At 42.0% G+C, this 18,326-nt stretch overlaps 1 protein-coding gene across 5 annotated transcripts in view; it reads right to left on the bottom strand.

Annotated features, from left to right (window-relative positions):
* The window catches only part of LOC134536939 (ecdysone receptor), a 556,968-nt gene that overhangs the window by 102,626 nt on the left and 436,016 nt on the right, over window positions 1-18,326 (bottom strand). Inside the window, exon 1 of one of the 5 annotated variants that reach the window (XM_063377047.1) lies at window positions 14,672-15,606. The exons of 3 other annotated variants lie outside the window; for them this stretch is intronic. In XM_063377047.1, the coding sequence (XP_063233117.1) occupies window positions 14,672-14,969 (298 nt within the window). In that variant the 5' untranslated portion in view covers window positions 14,970-15,606. Of the gene's footprint in view, window positions 1-14,671; window positions 15,607-18,326 lie in introns of those variants that run through there. One more of the 5 variants, XM_063377048.1, reaches the window with a different exon arrangement.

The raw sequence follows: 18,326 nt of genomic DNA, 5'->3' as shown, positions 1-18,326 counted from the left end.
CATCCTATCTTTGCTATAGGTATTATTTTGAAGACTTACGCCGATTTTGGTTCAGTCGAAAAAACACTCGTAAATAAAATTTAAAAAAATCACGTGGTTTAAGTGTTCGTACACAAAACAGCGCGTGATGCTAAAACATCTTTAAACATCTTTGTTATTTTGGTTAAAGTGGTAGCATTGGGTATGCAATTATATATAGGATTACTTTATCCCCCCCCCCCCCTCGTTATTATGAATCTTGTGTGCAATAATGTATATTTTTAAATACCATTTTTCAATTGATTAATGTTTAATTTATTTACGTGTTTAAACTTTTACTATTTGTATTCTTGCTATTAAGATGGCGGCCTCTGGTACTTAAATTCACTAGCAGACAACAAAGTCGTTGACGACCTTCAGTATGTAAACATAGCTTTTTTTTTTAAATATGGCGGGCTCTGAGTTTAATCTTGGCGTACCCTTGATGTTTGAATTTTGCACAAGTTAACTATAAAAACGACGGCGGCCTTTGGCATTTAAAATCCATAGCTGACTGCAGGTTCTGTCTATCAAAGGCAATCGAAAGTCGATACCAAACGACCCTGGATGTGGCTGAAGCATTCCAGTATGTTTCCGTTGGAGATTTTAAAAACTGGAGCGGAAAGTGCAAGATTTGCTTCTTTTTTTTCGAATCTTGTGCTTGGCGTGTTTTCGGGCGGAACGTGGCGGTTCGTGTCAACAGCACTGCAAGTCGAGCGATACGGCAGAGCTGCCGACCAAGTCGAAAGCCGTCCGTCGCCCACGGCAATGTAGTCTATGACTTGATGTAAGCTTTTGGACATACGCCATTGCTAAGCACAGTGCTTAGCAATGGCGCATGTCCAAAAGCTTACATCAAGTCATGCACTCCCATTGCACAAATCTTTCAAAGATGATGTATAGTCTATGTCGTGTACCCAAGTCTCGAATTTGATGGTTCCAGAAAGTAGAACCAGGGCAGTGCCACCAATTTCCAGGCTTTCGCAGCAAAAAAAAAAAAAAAAAAAAAATCAGATTGCTCACTAAGCCTTGTTTGTAAACTACGCAAGAGAGCAAGAACGCAGAATTTTCAGCAACCACACATTTGAGTACTGCCATGAGCAAAAACTAGGGCCTGGATAGACCTATAGGATAGACCCCACGACCCTCTATGTTCTCGGGAAAACTACGCCTGCTCATTGGCTGTGTTGACTCGTGATACCTGTCAACTGGAATACTTACGATTCGGTACTTCTTTTGTTTAGGGCTTTTAATTGTCTCAAGAGTTCTTCAGGTCAACTGTTGGTGCAATCACCGGAGCAGCATGGAGGAGAACGAGTCTGGGTTCTAGTCTACCGCGAAATGAATCTCTCAGTGATGAAGTATAGACGGGAAAAAAAAATTCGCGGATTCGTTTCGTAATATGCTAAAAAAAATTCCGATAATTGTAACTTTTTTGCTGCTTTCCTGCCATTGGTTCACTGTTGATCTGGAGGACTGCGGCCCAATCAGAGACCTTCAATCATAGAACTATCGAATCACAGACAACCCAGTCGAGACGACTCGCGAGTCAGCAGCCAATGAACAGGCGGCATTTGCCCGAGTGTGCAGAGGACTGTGGTGTCTAACCTGGAGGTCACTGAACCCGATTATTTTTCCCGTCTCTACTAATGAGATAATCGATCCATCAAAAAAGTACAGAATTTTTCAAACCACTTAATAATTAAAACACATAAAAAAATCCTCTACAAAAAAAATATTCGTATTACAATAGATATATGAGGGATATTTATTGTACGAAACGCTTATTTCGAGACGTCCTTAAGTTTAAATAGTTTTTTTTGTAATAAATACACAACACTCCGTGGTTTCGTGACAGTAATAGTCAGCGAAAATCCGTAATATTTGGCAGTACCTACTGCCAGGGGTGCCCACTATCACTTGCAGGAGCACCGCACATGTTGTTTGTTTATTGAAGCTTACAGCTACGCGAAGTAGTTGTTTAAAAACGCCGTCGGCCACAGCGGCAGAAGAACATGTAGACCTTTGGTACTACTTTAGAGATATGTCGAATTTCAGACAAGTTACGTGAGACAGACGAGAGAAATGATTCTTTGACGCCATGGGAGGTAGTTCTCGTTGTTTGCACGAAGCCGGAATTACAATAATAGTACGTCGTCTACGTTCGTCCGCAAATCACGAGACCTGCAGCCAATCATACAGCCCGAAAAATTCAAACCATCCGGCCGTAAAAAGCTTGGTAACTTCGTACTTGTGACGGTCGGATAAAATTATAACCTCCAAATGTCTTCCAGGGTTTGGCGTGTCAAATTTTTATTAATTTATAAGTTTTTGAAGTTGTCTAATTATTCATATGCTTACATAATTATTTTTTTGAAAATTATATTAGGACACATTAATAAATTTCTCTTTTTAACTTTCATATTTATAAAACTAATGTAAGGTTTCTTGGGTCATATTTTATATATTTATTTCTCAGTTATTAAACATTTACAAATACCGCATGTAATTTGAAGTGACTAGATGCACTCACATACAAGCTTGCTTTCGTGAGTGCTAAATTTCCTGGTTAATTAAGTAAATATTGTTAACAAAGTGTAAAAAAGGGGGAAATAAATTATTATTATTACATACCGAAATGAAAAAAAAAATTATTTTAAATACACAGCTCACATAATTATAAAACTAATATAACTATACAACATAATTTTTTTTTTTTTCAAAATTTCTTAAGTATTCTCAACAGTTGGCAGCATGTATATTATGACGGACAGACGGAGTGTTATAAATCGCTCGGCGGCTGACGGACTAACAGACGACGGATATCGTAATTCCGGCTTCACGGCGCCCAGGGCGAGTGTAAACTAGCTGAAAGGGTTTTCGCAACAGGAAAGCTTTTGGTCTTGCAAAGCTTGCAAAAATGACGACAAAAAAATAATAATAAACGTGTCGGCCTCCGCAACGACAAACAAACCTGCAGGGTTGCCCGCTCTAGCTTCGACGGGCGAAGATGACCCACTCGGCGAGCTCACGGTTTCAAAGAGTTTCCGGACCGGCCGAAGATATTCCACTCGCAGCCGCCCTGAAGTATCTAACTTTCGCCACTTAACAACGCTAGCAGTAACTTTCAGCTTTTCTTAACGAAACAATAGTTGAGGTCATAGGACATGGCAGATGAGCATTGTGGCCTCTATGACACTTATTTTTTTTTTTTTTAAATAAAACAGCCAAAGTATTTTTTTTATTAACATCAAATCAATGTATCAATCGCATTATTTTATTTGCTCTCGGATAGGGGAGTTTAGTCGTGACTTCAATCGCTGCCATGGCTGGTCAATAACCGGACAAGCGCACGATATCACGTGTGACCTTCTCCCTGCATGGCTAATCCCTGAATGACTGGGCTACAGGCTTCGGCAGAATACACTTAGTTTTAGTTATGTTAGTTGGGGGGGTGAGGGGGGAAATAAAAAAACTTTCCTTTTCGACAGGAAGGGGGGAGGGGGGTGAGAGCGGGAAACCTCTTCCCCCCTCCACCACCCACCACAAATACGTCATGTGATTGCAGTTGTCCTAGGTAGTACAGTGGATGGTAATGGAGCCTAAGAGAGGGGAGAGAAAACAGGGGGGGGGGGGGGGTGTAGCGGTGAAAGCTCGCCGCGACGTCACACGATTGCGTCACAGTTGCTCAACTCTCCTGGGGGGGGACACGAGGCGGTCGGCATCTCGCAAGTGGGCCAGGCGCCGAGGGGAAAACCTCTCCCCTCGCCCGCCCACTCCCGCACACGCCTTCTCTCTCACTCACTCACTCTGCAGGGCGAGTAACTCTCTCTCTCTCTCTCTCTCTCTCTCTCTCTGGCGCCTTGGAGTACCAAGTTCAAGATGAGGAGAGCCAGGCCCGACGCGGCGGTGGGGCAACGCTGTCGCAAGAGCTCGCGGACCCAGGAGTCTTGTCTCGTGTCCTCCTACAGATGGTCCGCGCCACAGGAGCGGCCTTCCCCGCCATCTTGGATATATTTTTATTTTCCTTCCACGTCTTGTGAATTCCAGATTTTTTCATGATTAAAAAAAAAAAAATTTACGTGTACCTCAAAAACCAAAACGAGCATGTCACATTTGGACAACTTTGGCCATCTTGGATTTTTTTTTTCACGTCTTGTGATTTCCTGATTTTTTCATGATAAAAAAAAATATGTGTACCTCAAAACCTAAACGAGCATGTCACATTTGGACAACTTTCGCTCTCTAAATTCATAGACACATAACCAAGGGAACAATGAATGAGTGCATGAGTGTGTGTGTGAATATCAGTATCATAATAAGAATATTGATTATATTTTATAAAAAAAAAATATTTAAACAATATTTAATAAGTTTTGGGCTATTAATAATCTCGGGTGCAGATGACTTCTCAGTAATTGCTGTAATTTGTTAGTGTGTAACATTTTATACATTGTTTATGTCTCATCATGGTTCAGTGTAATAGATGGCGTACACGCCTTAACTTCGCCAAACAAAAAGCCGAATAAATATAAATAAATACAACTGCTTTTTACAATTATGTGTTTTCCATAAACCTCCACATGTGCTTGTCCGGCGCAAAGAAGAAACGTATGGTTTATTTCCTTCCACATTGGGCATCGGAGACGGATCTCAAGGGACGGAGTTACTACAACGGCACGCAGACGGAGACGGAAACCACACGGATAAGCTCGCCAACGCTGAGCTCTTCTGTTTACGTTGCTCCGTGCGACCGAGTACTTTGGCTGCGGCAGTAGCCATGTTTGTTTATGTTCTAAATACGTTAAAAATTGGTTTTTGAAGTACAAAAATATCTAAGTATTCTACTATTACTTTATAGTTTTTTTTAAAAAATATTACTTATTGAAATTCTGCCCGTGCTATGAATTTGGAAGAATGCTATATATTTTCGTAACCTTGAAATGCAATCTCATTGGTTGCAATTTGTTATGTTTCCGTGCATTGTGGAAGCAGAAGAAATCGATAGTGAAAAAAGGTTCTGGGAGATCAGTCTCCGTTTTCGTGCCAATGTAGGAACGGGCCTTGGAAGAGGCGATACCAGCTTCACAGCGGCGCACTTATCATCCCGCCTCACTAGCACTGTACCGCACGCCTGGCAACACTGTCCCGGGGAGGGGAGGGGCGCGGGTACGGAGGGGAGAGGCGCAGGGAAACTGGGACACGGGCGAGGCCTGGACGCGGCGCGCGGTCTATGTGGGTTCGCCCTGACCTCTGGAGGCGCGCCAGGTCACTTTCACTGCCAAGGGGGGCGGGGGGCCCCCGCCGGCTGTTCGCCCCCGGGGCACACCGCGGGGGTAAAGGGGGGGGGGAGTGAAAACCTGACCACCTGCGTAGCCCACGGCACATCTCACGGCCCGCCGGGTTACTATGGGGACGCACCACAACGCCGAAATGCCAAATTGACCACAACGCCGTCAGCTAGAAAACTTCTGTGTACCACAATGCCGGAATACACTAACGCCGAAAAATGTCATTTCAGGTTTGCCACAAAGGTTAGGTTAGGTTAGACTAGGTTAGGTTAGACTAGGTTAGGCTAGGATAGGCTAGGTTAAGTTAGGTTAGGTTATATTACGCTAGGTTAGGTGAGGTTAGGTTTGATTGTGGTATTTCGGCGTTAAGGTACATTTAAGAAACACACACAAATCCATTCAGTTGTAATTTCGACGTTTGTGGTACACAGCAGTTTTCTAGCTGTCGGCGTTGTGGTCAATTTTGACATTCGGCGTCATGGTATTTCGGTGTTGTGGTAACGACCCGTAAAAATTACTACCACGGACCTGCAGAATTTCCCTGTATCCTGGTCAGTAGCGGACCCAGCCTTCGCGTTTTGGGAAGAGCGAACTATCGGCAGAGTTTTGGGTCGTATAAGGATCCCTGTCAAACTGTCAAAAATTTCGCTTCAAACAAAGTTGGAGGGTTATAGACGTCTCCACAAAAAGTCAGTAGCGCAGCCATTTTTTTTGTCTGACAAGTTAGATAACCTGAGTTTCCCGTAAATATTTTGTTGTAAAAAATATGTTGCATGAAATCCGCCAGTAAAAAATCGAGCTAGCAAAAATGGAAAAATAAATACAAGTTTTTTGTCATAACGATTTTTTTTTAAATGGCGATGAACGCAAGGACGATTAAATATGTTGTAAAAGTTAACTAAAATAATGTTAATGTGAATGTCGTATGAAATAAAAAACATTTTGTGTAAAAATGAAAATATGTTTCTATAACTTAAAAAAATCACTGAACATTAATTTCATTAAGTACCGAATGTTATTGTGAATTAAACATAAATGAACAAGTTCAAAAATTGCATCCAGTCCTGTGACGCATTATTAAATTTCAAAATTGAGATTAAACCTGAAAAGTTTGATATACGTAACTTTATCTTTTCCCCGGTTCAAAACATTTATGCTTGAATGAAACGTCAAATAAAATATATTTATTATGCGCTAATTTTTTTAAACAAAATTCTCAGTATTTATCTCGAAAAACGTATTTCATATGTGCAAAAAAAAAAAACCATAGCCATGTGTTGTGAACATTTACAGCATATTTCTTGTAGTATTAAAAATATATATTTCCTAGTGACTGTTTTCCAAAGGAATCAGAAACATATTTTTTTAGATTTCCTTTTGTATTGTAAGTTGACAATGAAAGATGTCGACTGCACAACAACGCAGAAAAGGTTACGGAAAGCGAGGTTCGAGGCTGGCTGTACGTCCCGTGGGACAGTTCGACCACTGGCCTCGTTACAAGCTACGCGGATGACGGAGGAAGAAGGGAGGGGGATGAGGAGGAGGAAACGAGGCGAACCAGGCGCTTGTTGCAAGACGACGGACGACGTGTCGCTTCTTCCTCCTCCTCCCCCCCCCCCCCTCCTTCCTCGTGACGCACCACCGGAGAACTTGTGTGACACCGGGGTCCAGATGCGAATACGAAACCTTTAACGCGGACCTCTTTTCGTGTCCGAGCGCCCACACAACGCATCGCTCTTTTGATCCCCGTACTCAAAAACCTGCCTAACTCGTAATGTTAGTCATTGCACCCAGGGGCGCAGCCAGGGAGGGGGAGGGGTTAGGGGTTCAACCCCCCCCCCACCCCCTTAGCGCCAAATCTTTAATTAATTTCTTATTCATCACTTAAACAAATTTCATATTAAAATTAATAAAAATTTTACCATTACAATATTTAAATTTAAGAACTGAAAACTCCTAAAATAGCACTATTTTACACCTTAAAATCCAAATTTTCCCGGGGGAGAACCCCCGAACCCCCCGCTTTAATACCGGGGAGGGGGGGAGCATGCTTCTTAACACCCCCCATACACAAATCCCGGCTACGCCACTGATTGCACCTAGCACGACTGAACCCAGGTTTTTTTTTCCCTCTGTGTCCATGCAGGTTCTACCTGGGCCCAGCTTAACTAGTTAATAGTCTACAGTTAAAGACAGGCTGGATCGCCGATAATGCAGCTCGATGCATGCTACCATTTCCTGCATGGCTGAAACCTCCGCATGATAAAAGGCGTATGGGCTTCGGCCTGTGACACGCTCAAGTCTTCCCTGACCCGAACCCCTCCCAACCCCAGTACACTTACAATAATTAAGTTTGGGAGAAAGAAAATATCGGCGGGGAAAGCGTTTCCGTTGGAGACCAAACACGCTTACGGCCATTTATTTTAATCAGTGGCTGTTTGCCGAGCACCGCCTTAATGTTCGGTCTCACACGCACCCAGACCTGCCAACATTCAAATTTAAATAATCATGAGGTCCTCGATAAAAATTTTCAGGCCCATAAATACACGTTAGATATAAAAAACAACAAATGAGAATCTTTAAATTTAAGTGACATACCTGTACATATGTTACATGGACTCTGCTTCAAAATTTATTTCAACAAATTATAGGTTGCAGATTTAATTTAGTTGAACATAATTTAGCGCAGTCGTGTAGTGATCATGCAGGGCCGCAACTAAAAACGATGTAAAATAACATTCTGCTCGTGTAACACTATTATCACTGTTCACAGCAAAATTATTTTTTTTATTGGAAGCAATACACTTCACGTGTTAGTTGTGTTTTTTTGTAGTGACATGTTTCACAATGTCTCCTCTTCCACTATGCGAGATAGAAAAATCAGCACGGCACACGCTACAAAACGCAAAATTGCTCCCTTTACGTGACTCGAGTATTGATGGAAACTCGTTACTGTAAGCTTTCGTAAAACTTGTTTTGTAACTTTTACAAACAAAATCTTGGGGCCCCAAAAAATCGTGAGGAAACACTATTTTGGCGTGAGGGCGTGAGATGGACCTTAAAATCGTGAGCCTCACACCAAAATCGTGAGAGTTGGCAGGTCTGCGCACCATATCGTTTTTTTTTTGTCCGTCGTTATTACTGGGGATCGGAGAAATTTGCGCTCTGATGGCGGTGTCTTGTCTGCGCAACCTCCTTGAATGGCAGTGTTACGAAAATTTACGTGGGATTAGGTACGCGGTTAAATATCTGGGCCCGCGATACCTACCTACTTTGACCAGAAAAAAAAAGCAATATGCTCTGATTACATGGCTTGAAAATCGAATCACTTAGTTCTCAGCGTATTTGCTTTTTGTCTGCCACTTGGTAGAATAAAATAGTATAAAAATATTAACGTATGTAGAAATTAATAAGTATGGACTTCAAATAATACTACTAACTTATAATACTAGCATGAGCGACATGCCAAAGATACTAAAATTACGTAAAAAAGAGGAAATCTTTTATTAATTTCTCGTATGTGTCTGCGTGGATGTTATGTACAGGTATTTCACTTTTAATTTAGATACTTTTTGGGTTTTATCTTTGCCTTCAATAAATACTACAGTAATTAGAAATTACAAATTATATGTGTTAATATATAGAATACATAGTAATAAATATATATTATTTAGTAATTACAAAAGTAATAACGCCTAAGATAGACTCCACAATTCATTGGCAAGCAGAAAAGCTAGAATTTGAAAGATCGTCGACGCATGAGCTGCGTTTTTGCGTAGTTTATAAACGAGTAATATTTGACAATATCGTTACTGAACCTCTCGAGTCTTGCGTAGTTTATAAACCCGACCTAAATCAATATATTTTTAAGAGATATACAGTAAGAGAGCACGGAAAACCACTCGGACTATAGACCGCATAGAATTATGTTTTTAATTGCAACACGACAAATAAACTTTTCTGGGAAGGGTTGGTAATTCTGGCAATGATCACAGACGTGAAAGTACGTCTGAACACACTTTATCTAGGCTTTCATTTAAGCAAGCTCACTTCTTTACGTCTTAAGCTGTAACTTGATTACGCCGCAACACTCCCACCTTCGTATCAAGAGATAATTTTTTTAACATTCCTCTACCAATGCGTTTTAACGGACAGTGGGAGAAAAAAATTCGCGGATGGACCATCCTCCAGGTTAGACTCCGCAGTAGTCTGCAGACTCAGGCAAAATGTCCCACGTTTACCAGGTGTGACTTGAGAGATGTATCAGCCGAGCTGCACTTTTAGGCCCGTCTACAACAGACCAAACATATGGGCTGTCCGCATGGGCGTAGATCCCGGGGGGGCCAGGGGGGCCCGGGCCCCCCTGGAATTAATGGGCCCCTCCTTGGGGGGGCCCACTTCGTGATTTTAAAGTTAATGGTGTACACAGCATATATATCAGATTATTATTTACAACGACGACAGACACTTTGACATGCTTTATATTCCTACCTTTGAGTTCCGTAGTTATTTTCCCCTACCCCTTCTGCGAAAGCCATGGTATGGAGTTTTACAGTGCGAACTTTAAAAACCCTTAATTCCTAGAAACCGTTCATTCCAAAGGACGAAGCTAGGGTAGGGTTCCGTTAGAATTTCCTCCCCATTGTTACCCACACTACCTTGTCCTCTGAAACGACAGTATTATAGGTTTCAGGTAGTCTGTTTTTAAAGTGGTTTTGCTCTCGTGTGCGCCAGTCTTCTGCTTTCTTGGCAAACATCAACGTGGATAAGTTCTTGACGCGGAAGAAACGGAAAACAGAATCTGATTCTCACCTGGTAAGCTTGATTGTTTTATAAGTAGTGACTATTATTTAGGTAATATATTTTATTTTAGTGATTATGTAACGTTATTTTTTCCAGTAAATAAAAAACTTAATACTTTAACAGTAATTATAGCAGAATTTAGTTTATTTACGAACTGATACTTATATACCATTTTCTGGAATTTTTTAGCTCATCTCCATTCTGTAAGGCTAGCTGCTCTGTACGTTACATGTGAATATACAGGGAATAATTTTTTTCCTCGTCAATATGGAATTTAAAATCACTCCCCTTTTATTATCAAACGATAATTTTCACAATTCATGGCCGATAATCACTTTATAACATTTGTTATTTGATAACTGCAACACTGCACGAGTAAACAGAAGTAAGAGTGAGAAAGAAGTATTTAAACGTTACACATCCGATTTAAGTTAATTAGGAAGCAAACGCGTCTCTTTGATAACTAATCAAGCGGCATATTTTAACTAAATAATTCACTGCCAAAATACTGTTTATACTAAATATAAGCCGAGAAATGTAAGTGGTTCAATTAGCTGTAGGATAAATTTCATAGTTCTATCTCCGAGATTTTTCATTTGTGTCATTAAGTTTTTTCTTTTTTACCTGGTTGATGTTTTTACTAAATAAAATAGTCTTTAAGGGTTTTAATATGATTCGATCGTTCATTTGATGTTGATCCGTTTATTAGCTTTGGCGCTTTGGGTTTTTAGGGCGCATCAAAAACTGTGAACAAACAATTTCACGAACAGCATTTGAATCTCAGTAATTATGTGATGTGGTATAAAAAAACCCGACAAAGTGCGAGTCGAACTCGCGCACGAAGGGTTCCGTACCATTATCTATAAAAACGGCAAAAAAAATCATGTCTGTTGTATGGGAGCCCCACTTAAATATTTATTTTATTCTGTTTTAGTATTTCTTGTTATAGCGGCAACAGAAATACATCATTTGTGAAATTTTATTCTGTTTTCACGTTTGTTGTATGGGAGCTCTGAGGCGTCTGAAGACATGGTTAAGAAGTACCATGACTCAAACCCGTCTCAACTCAGTGACTGTGTGTCATGTTCACAAAAGTCGTTTGGATGAACTTAGTTTACATGAATTAGCTAAAGATTTTGCTTCAAGATCTAAAATTAGAATAAACACTTTTGGAAAATGGTAATGTATTGGTGGGGTGTTATCTATTTGCATTATATTCACGTATATTATTTTTATATATTTTTTCATGGATATTTTTTATGTATTTAGGTTAGCAAATTATTCAAACATGTTTGAGAGATCACTTCTCATAGTCATTAATTAATAATTACTAAAAAAATATGTTGCTCTGCTTTATTGTTAATATCACTTACGTAAAAATAAAGTGTATAACATACGAGCTTATCATCCAGAGAAGACTTGTTTCGGTAGACCTCTTGCGCAAAATTCTTAAACCACAGAATTCACGGGCCCCCCCTGGAAATCCTACATATTTGCGCCCATGGCTGTCCGTGTCCTTATCCTAATGTGAAGGACGTCACATTGTCACCCGGGAAATTACCCTGTTTACAATCGCAATGTCCACATCTGCTGATTTTTTTTTTTTTTTAAGCAGTCACCATAGCGCAGTGAATATAGAGCGCCAAAACATTATTTTTAACGATTTTATTGTTTATTGTGTTCATGCTTTGTAAACGAGCAAGCAGCTAAGTTTTGAATATTCAGTTAACTTGTGAAATTTGTGGGAGTTCGAGAAAATGTATCTATTCTGAAAGGCAGAAGTAAATGTTACTAAAAATTAATTCCAAGCACACTGCAAAAAAAATTAATTCGTGTTTTCGGTTTAAAAAAATAATCCTGGTCGCAAACGGACTGCGCTGATCAGTATTTTGTCTCGATCTTCGGTCTTCTTAGCTGCCTACCACACAAACCATTATTTTGTGTTTGTACCTTTTTGGAACGGGAACACCGGTAATATCAAATATATCCCGAGTGTTCTTTCACGCTACCAAAGGACACAGACTGGGCAGAAAAGTTCAAGTCGACCAACGTATCGGACCGGAGAGATTCTGACCATCGCGCACACCACCCATGACGTCAGAGGGGCCACGTGAACCAATCAACGAACAGTTTCCGTCGGACACAATTTGGGACACTGCAATTGTAGCAGACGGTTGGGAGTTTCTCACTAAAGCTGGGTTTACGATTGATTTCCTTAAGAATTATAACTTAACATCGAGCACACGATTAAGTCAAAACTACATTTTCCAGTTTATGATTGACATAGAAGTCGTTAATTCTAACCAATCACAGCACAAAACACATGGTCGGCCATTGTTCGAAACGGAGAAGCAGGTTTGAAATAGGTTATTGACAAATGGGATATCTATTTTTCGAAATGGATGATGATTACAAATTACAAATATACGAATTCTAACCCAAAATACTGCCTCGCTCGGTCCAAAAATAAGACATAAACTTCCGGTTGAAAGGTTCCGGTTTGTTGTGATTGGTCGCTTCCCTTAAGTCTTAACGAAAAATATAAAATATAACCATTTCTGTTAAGTCTTAAGTCATCATATGGTTCGCACACGACCCGTCAAAATTCACACACGACAATCATAAACCATTCCACTAGTTTACATAGAGTCATATGGTAAGTATCCGACTAAGTCTTAAGTCTTAATTCTTAATTTTCAATCGTAAACCCACCTTAACTCACGCCAGTTGTAGAGGCAGGCACGTCCAAGGTGTGAATGATTGGATTCCAGTCTACTGCAAAACCAAGCAGCGATATTTTTTGTACCCTGTCCGTCTTGGATCAAAATTAAAGCGAACGAGGTGATAAACAACGCGTTGTTCTCTTTGCCATATAAAATTACTATTTTAAGCATCGATTTCAACAGTACGTAAATATCACGGTTACTTTAAAAAAAAAAAAAAAAAAGACGGTTCTAAATATTTCATTGTATACTATCCTAATGGATTCCGTAACTAAGGGATCCACTAAAAGTTCATTTTATTGGCCGCGGCCATTTTTGCGTTGCTTCCGAATTCCCACAAGGGACGCCGATGCATCCCTACTTGCGACCACTGAACTCGATGTTTCTACTGATGCGACACTCGCATCCACTGATGCGTTCCCACATCCAGTAGCTTCGGAATCGTGTTTTATTTATTTGTTTTTAGTATCACTTCAGGTTTACGGCATAAGATTTGTTTAATCGTTATAGACGTAAAAGATAACTCAATTAAAGAACAAAAAAATATGTTAATAATATTTATCGGAAGGCAGTCTCGAACTTACAGGGGCCATGCCCCTGTAATGCCCACTATAAGTAATTTTTTTTATATAATTTGAGATTCAAACCAATATTTTTATTTTGATCGTTAACATTCATAAAATCCACGGGACAGTGATTTTTTTTTTAATTGGTCATTGTTATTTACGTTTTGCTGAATATATGGATACGTGACGAACTGGTAACAAGTGATGCTAACAATAAATATATTTGGATACTACCCATCCCTTATAAATGCGTCCTTTATTTTGTGGCTACATTTGCTAAGGGCTGTACGGGGATATTTTTCAATATTTCAAAACTAATAAAACACAATTTGACCATATAAATATTAAATTCGTACGTTCATTGAAAAGTTATTTTCTTTTGAATGCCCGGTGGTGGAGTGCAACAAAAATATTTAAGTCGGTAAAAGAAAGCAAACTGACCTAAAGGTTGGCAATCCTTAAATTGAAAATAAGAGATCATTGATACTCTTAGCACTTGACTGATAAGAAAACATATTCCCAGTACTGCGATTTGCCAAAACAAGTGCTTCAATTATATAATTTAACAAGGTCGCAAGCAAATATTTCAAATATAAGCCCTATTAACATAATTTCCAAGTGAATTACTTTCAGTATTTATTGAAGCAATGATAAACCCCAAAACTTATCTCAATTAAAAGTAAAAGACACGCAGACACAGGCGAGAAACGAAAGTTTCCCCTTTTTACATAACTGAGTATTTTCAGCATGTAGCTCATGCTAATACATAATATAAAGTCATTAATTTTTAACGTACTATTTTCCAATACCATACTTTTTAATTTCTACATGATATACTTAATTTTGTCACGATAACTTTTATTTAATTTTTCTTCGACTAAGTGGCAGTTGAAGTAGACAAAAAGTAAAGACCCTCTGAGAACCAAGTAAATAAATTTTCCAGCAATATAATCAGCGCATAATTTAATTTTTTTTTAGTCAAAGTAGTCAACGCGGACCCAGATTTTGAACTGCCATCGAAGGCGGTCGCACCGACAAGATTTTGCCATCGAAGGCGGTCGTACCTCTACAAGCCCCTGCCATCGAAGGCGGTCGCACATACTAGCCCCTGCCATCGAAGGCGGTCGCACCTACAAGCCCCTGCCATCGAAGGCGGTCGCACCTCTACAAGCCCCTGCCATCGAAGGCGGTCGCACATACAAGCCCCTGCCATCGAAGGCGGTCGCACCTACAAGCCCCTGCCGTCGAAGGCGGTCGCGCGGCATGTTACCTGATCCCGAGTTGCTGGAGTCTGAGCACTGGCCGACGTGTCTCAGCATCGCCACGGCCGCCGCGTCCTGCCCGTTCAGGTCCAAGTCCCAGAAGCCCATGTCCATCTCGCGCATGTCGGACGAGCCCAGCGAGTGGGCGGGGCTGGCGCCGACGAGCGACGGGGGCTGCTGTTGCTGCGGCGCGGCGGCGAGGGGCGACGAAGAGGACGTCACCTCGGGCGAGGAGTCCGGCGCGGGCCGCTGCAGCATGACGGCGACCGGCGAGAACACGAGCCCCCGCGCCCACAGCGCCGTCATCGGGGCGGCGGGGCCTACCGCCGGGGCATCACAGCGCCTCGCCGTCCGGAACAACCCTCCTCCGCGCTCCGTCTCAAGGACGACCACGCACCAGCACTCACTCACTCGCACTCACACGCGCGCGCGCACTTCTCCTCCGCGACCACAGCGCTCCACACGGCGGTCTTCGGCGGACTGGCGCGCCAGGTAGAGCCGGCTGGAGGCCGCGCCGTCCCCCCCTCCGCGCTGATTGGCCGGGCCGGGCTCGTGACGTCACGCGGTGCTAACATGGCAGTGAAAGTCCCCCTCCACAGCCGGCGAGCCCCTCTCCCCCTCCTACTTCAACCGCGCAGCAACCGGTAGACCAGTTCATCTTACCGCGGGGCCAGCAAGACTCCCCGCGGGTGACGTAATTACCCCCTCCATTTAACCCCACCATCCTCCTGGCCGGAAGACACTTTGGCGACGCAGGGATCGCGGTGTCGCGGCGACGTCCGCCACATCACCGCAACATCTCGGCGAATCTGGGTTGGGTTGCCGCCGGCCGGGCTTCGTTGAGTCACGTGGTGTCTGTCGCAATGATAAAAAAAAAAACCGGGAGCACAACACGACCGCGCCTTGACCTACTTACTATCCGCGTTTCTGGCGATAAGGCGGGCGACGACACACTCGTAGATATGTATGTCATCACCGGACGGAATTGAACTGATTCGAAGGCACAGTTTTACAGTAGGTTACAAAAAAAATAATCTTGGGAGCAGTTCAGCAATCAATGAGTTTACCCGCACCCGGGGTCCGAAAGTCTTTCCGGCAGTCCGGCACTGACTTGAACTTCAGCTAGTTATAAAATGATGTAAAACAATGATACTTAAACAAGATAATAGCTAAAGACCGGGCAAATCCGCGGGTTCATTTCGCGATACACTAATCTCCAAGACTCTTTCACCTCCATGCCGCTTCAGTGACTGGACCACAATTCACCTGAAGAGCTCTGGGCCAATAGAAAACGTTCACCAAAATAAGTATCGAATCACCAGAATCCTAGTTAAAGGGTGTCACAAGTCAGTAGCCAATGAGCAGTACACAAGAGGATTGTGGAGTCACTGAAACAGCGGATTCTTCCAGTCCCTATACATATATAAGCGAAACAAAACAGTCTTGTTCAACTGGAAGATAGCTTAGTCGACAACCACATTAACTATTCCGAGTTTGTTTGCCATTCGAAGTCTATGACCTAGATCGAGAATCACAAGTCCAACGAACGGATTTAATTTCGAAACACTCTCCGCGTGTTAGTTCGTATTCATCTACAGAAGCACGTGTGTTCACCACGTGTCCCAGCACGAGTGCTCGTGAACAGGGTGTGATCCAAGATGGCGGTGCACAATCCAAGTTAGTAATATAGTGGCGTATAATACAAAATGGAGGGATATAATAAAAAAATGCTGGTATTTAATAGCCCAATACAGTGAGATACAGTCCACTATAGCGTTGGATAAATCAAGATGGCGGAGCATAGTAGAATATGATGCAGACTAATCCAATATGGTGGGATAGTATATCTCTGTAGACAGCATGCTTTCTCGGAAATTGCAATAGGTTATATTTCCCCTTTTTCGAAAAAAATAAATAAATAAATAAACTATTGAAAGCATCATTCCTATCAACAAAGGGAAATACTAATTTGTAGAGACCTGTAAAATTCGCGGATTCATTTCGCGATAGGATAGAGTCCAAATACTTTTGACATTATTTTGCTTCAGTGATATTGGGCCACAGTTTATCTGAAGGACTCTGGGCCAATGAAAAATCTTTAACAGAAGAATTAGCGAATCACGATCATTCCAGTCAACAGGTGTTAGGTACGAGTTGGTAACTAATCAGCACATGTAATTATTTGCACGAATGCATAGAGGATTATGGAGTCTATCCTTTAGGGATTTGAAATCGCGAATTTTACAGGTCTCTCTACTAATCTGAAAGGAAACAGCAGGCAAAGTGTCGCGGAATGATTCCTCCACAGTTGTTGCCGGCTCTGCCGTTTGCAGGCGCGCGAAGGAGAAAGGCGGAGGTTGAGGAGGATGTGTGTGAGGTGTGTGTGTGTCCATCCCTCTCGTATTTTCGGAGAGGTGTTGACTCGGAGAGAACACGAGTGCGAGGGAAACCCGACCCCCTCTGGGCGCACACAGCCGCGGCCCCTGCCCTCCCAAGGACGCCCGTCGAGAAGGAGCGCCCCCCCCCCCCCCCTTCCGCACACACACACCCGGGATGCCGGAGCGACCAGGTCACCGGACCGGACAGTCCGTGCGCCGTCAACGTCTTGTGTCCATTCCGCCAGTGCTCGCGGACAAAACACCACGTGCTGCTTTGACAAAGTGAGACGGCCCGGCACTTGTTGCACGACACGGATTATACTCCTGTCCACCGCAATGTCCCGAGACATGCCGTCTGCAGAGATATTAGATTATACCCCGCCATCTTGAATTATACCTAGAGACAGGAAAATTTCGTCCATTCATTTCGCAACAGGCTAGAATCAAAAACTCGTTCACCATCGTGCTGCTTTTGTGATTGGACCACAGTTTTAACTGGAGGACTCCTGAGCCAATGCAGAACCCTCAACCAAAAGAAGTACCGTATCACAAGCATCCCAGTTAGCAGTTGTCACGAGTCAGTAGCCAATGAGCAGGTGTAATTTGCACGAGTGCATAGAGGGTTGTGGAGTCTATCCTAGAGGTCATTGAAACCGCGAATTCTTCCAGTCGCTAATTATACCCCCAGTATATTGGGCTGTACCCCACTGTCTTGGATTAAACACCACCATGTTTTACTATTCCCCGCCATCTTGTATTACACCCCACTATCTTTGATTATACACCACCACATTTTATTATTCCTCGCCATTTTGTATAATACCCCACTATATTCGACTATACCCCACTATCTTGGATTTAACACAGCCTTCTTGGATTCAACCCTGAAACTTGTATTATAACCCGCCATATTGGACTAAAACGCACCATACTGGTTTAAACTCCACTATATCAAAATAAAACATTCAATTTTGGATTGTAATCAACTATCTGGGACTATATCCCGACATCTTAGATTATACTCCGTCGTACTGAATTATACCCCGCCACATTAGATTTGTTTTATCAACTGCTATTTGTTTCATGATGCGGCTCGACAAACTAGAGGACCCTTGTTGAAGTCAACATCCTTGGCATGCTGTCACTATTACCTCAGATCCTGTTCATTAAGGCTCGGCTATACATTTAAAAAAAATTGTATTTTTGTAATTCGGAAATAAATAAATATAAGAGCAGTAAACTAAACCCATGACAAATCATTATCCTTGATTATTAAAAAAAATCA

Source organism: Bacillus rossius, chromosome 11, assembly GCF_032445375.1.
Source record: "Bacillus rossius redtenbacheri isolate Brsri chromosome 11, Brsri_v3, whole genome shotgun sequence".
In the NCBI taxonomy this organism is placed as follows: Eukaryota; Metazoa; Arthropoda; class Insecta; order Phasmatodea; family Bacillidae; genus Bacillus; species Bacillus rossius.
The sequence above is the reverse complement of the archived record's forward strand: the minus strand, read 5'-3'. Positions and strand labels throughout refer to the sequence as shown.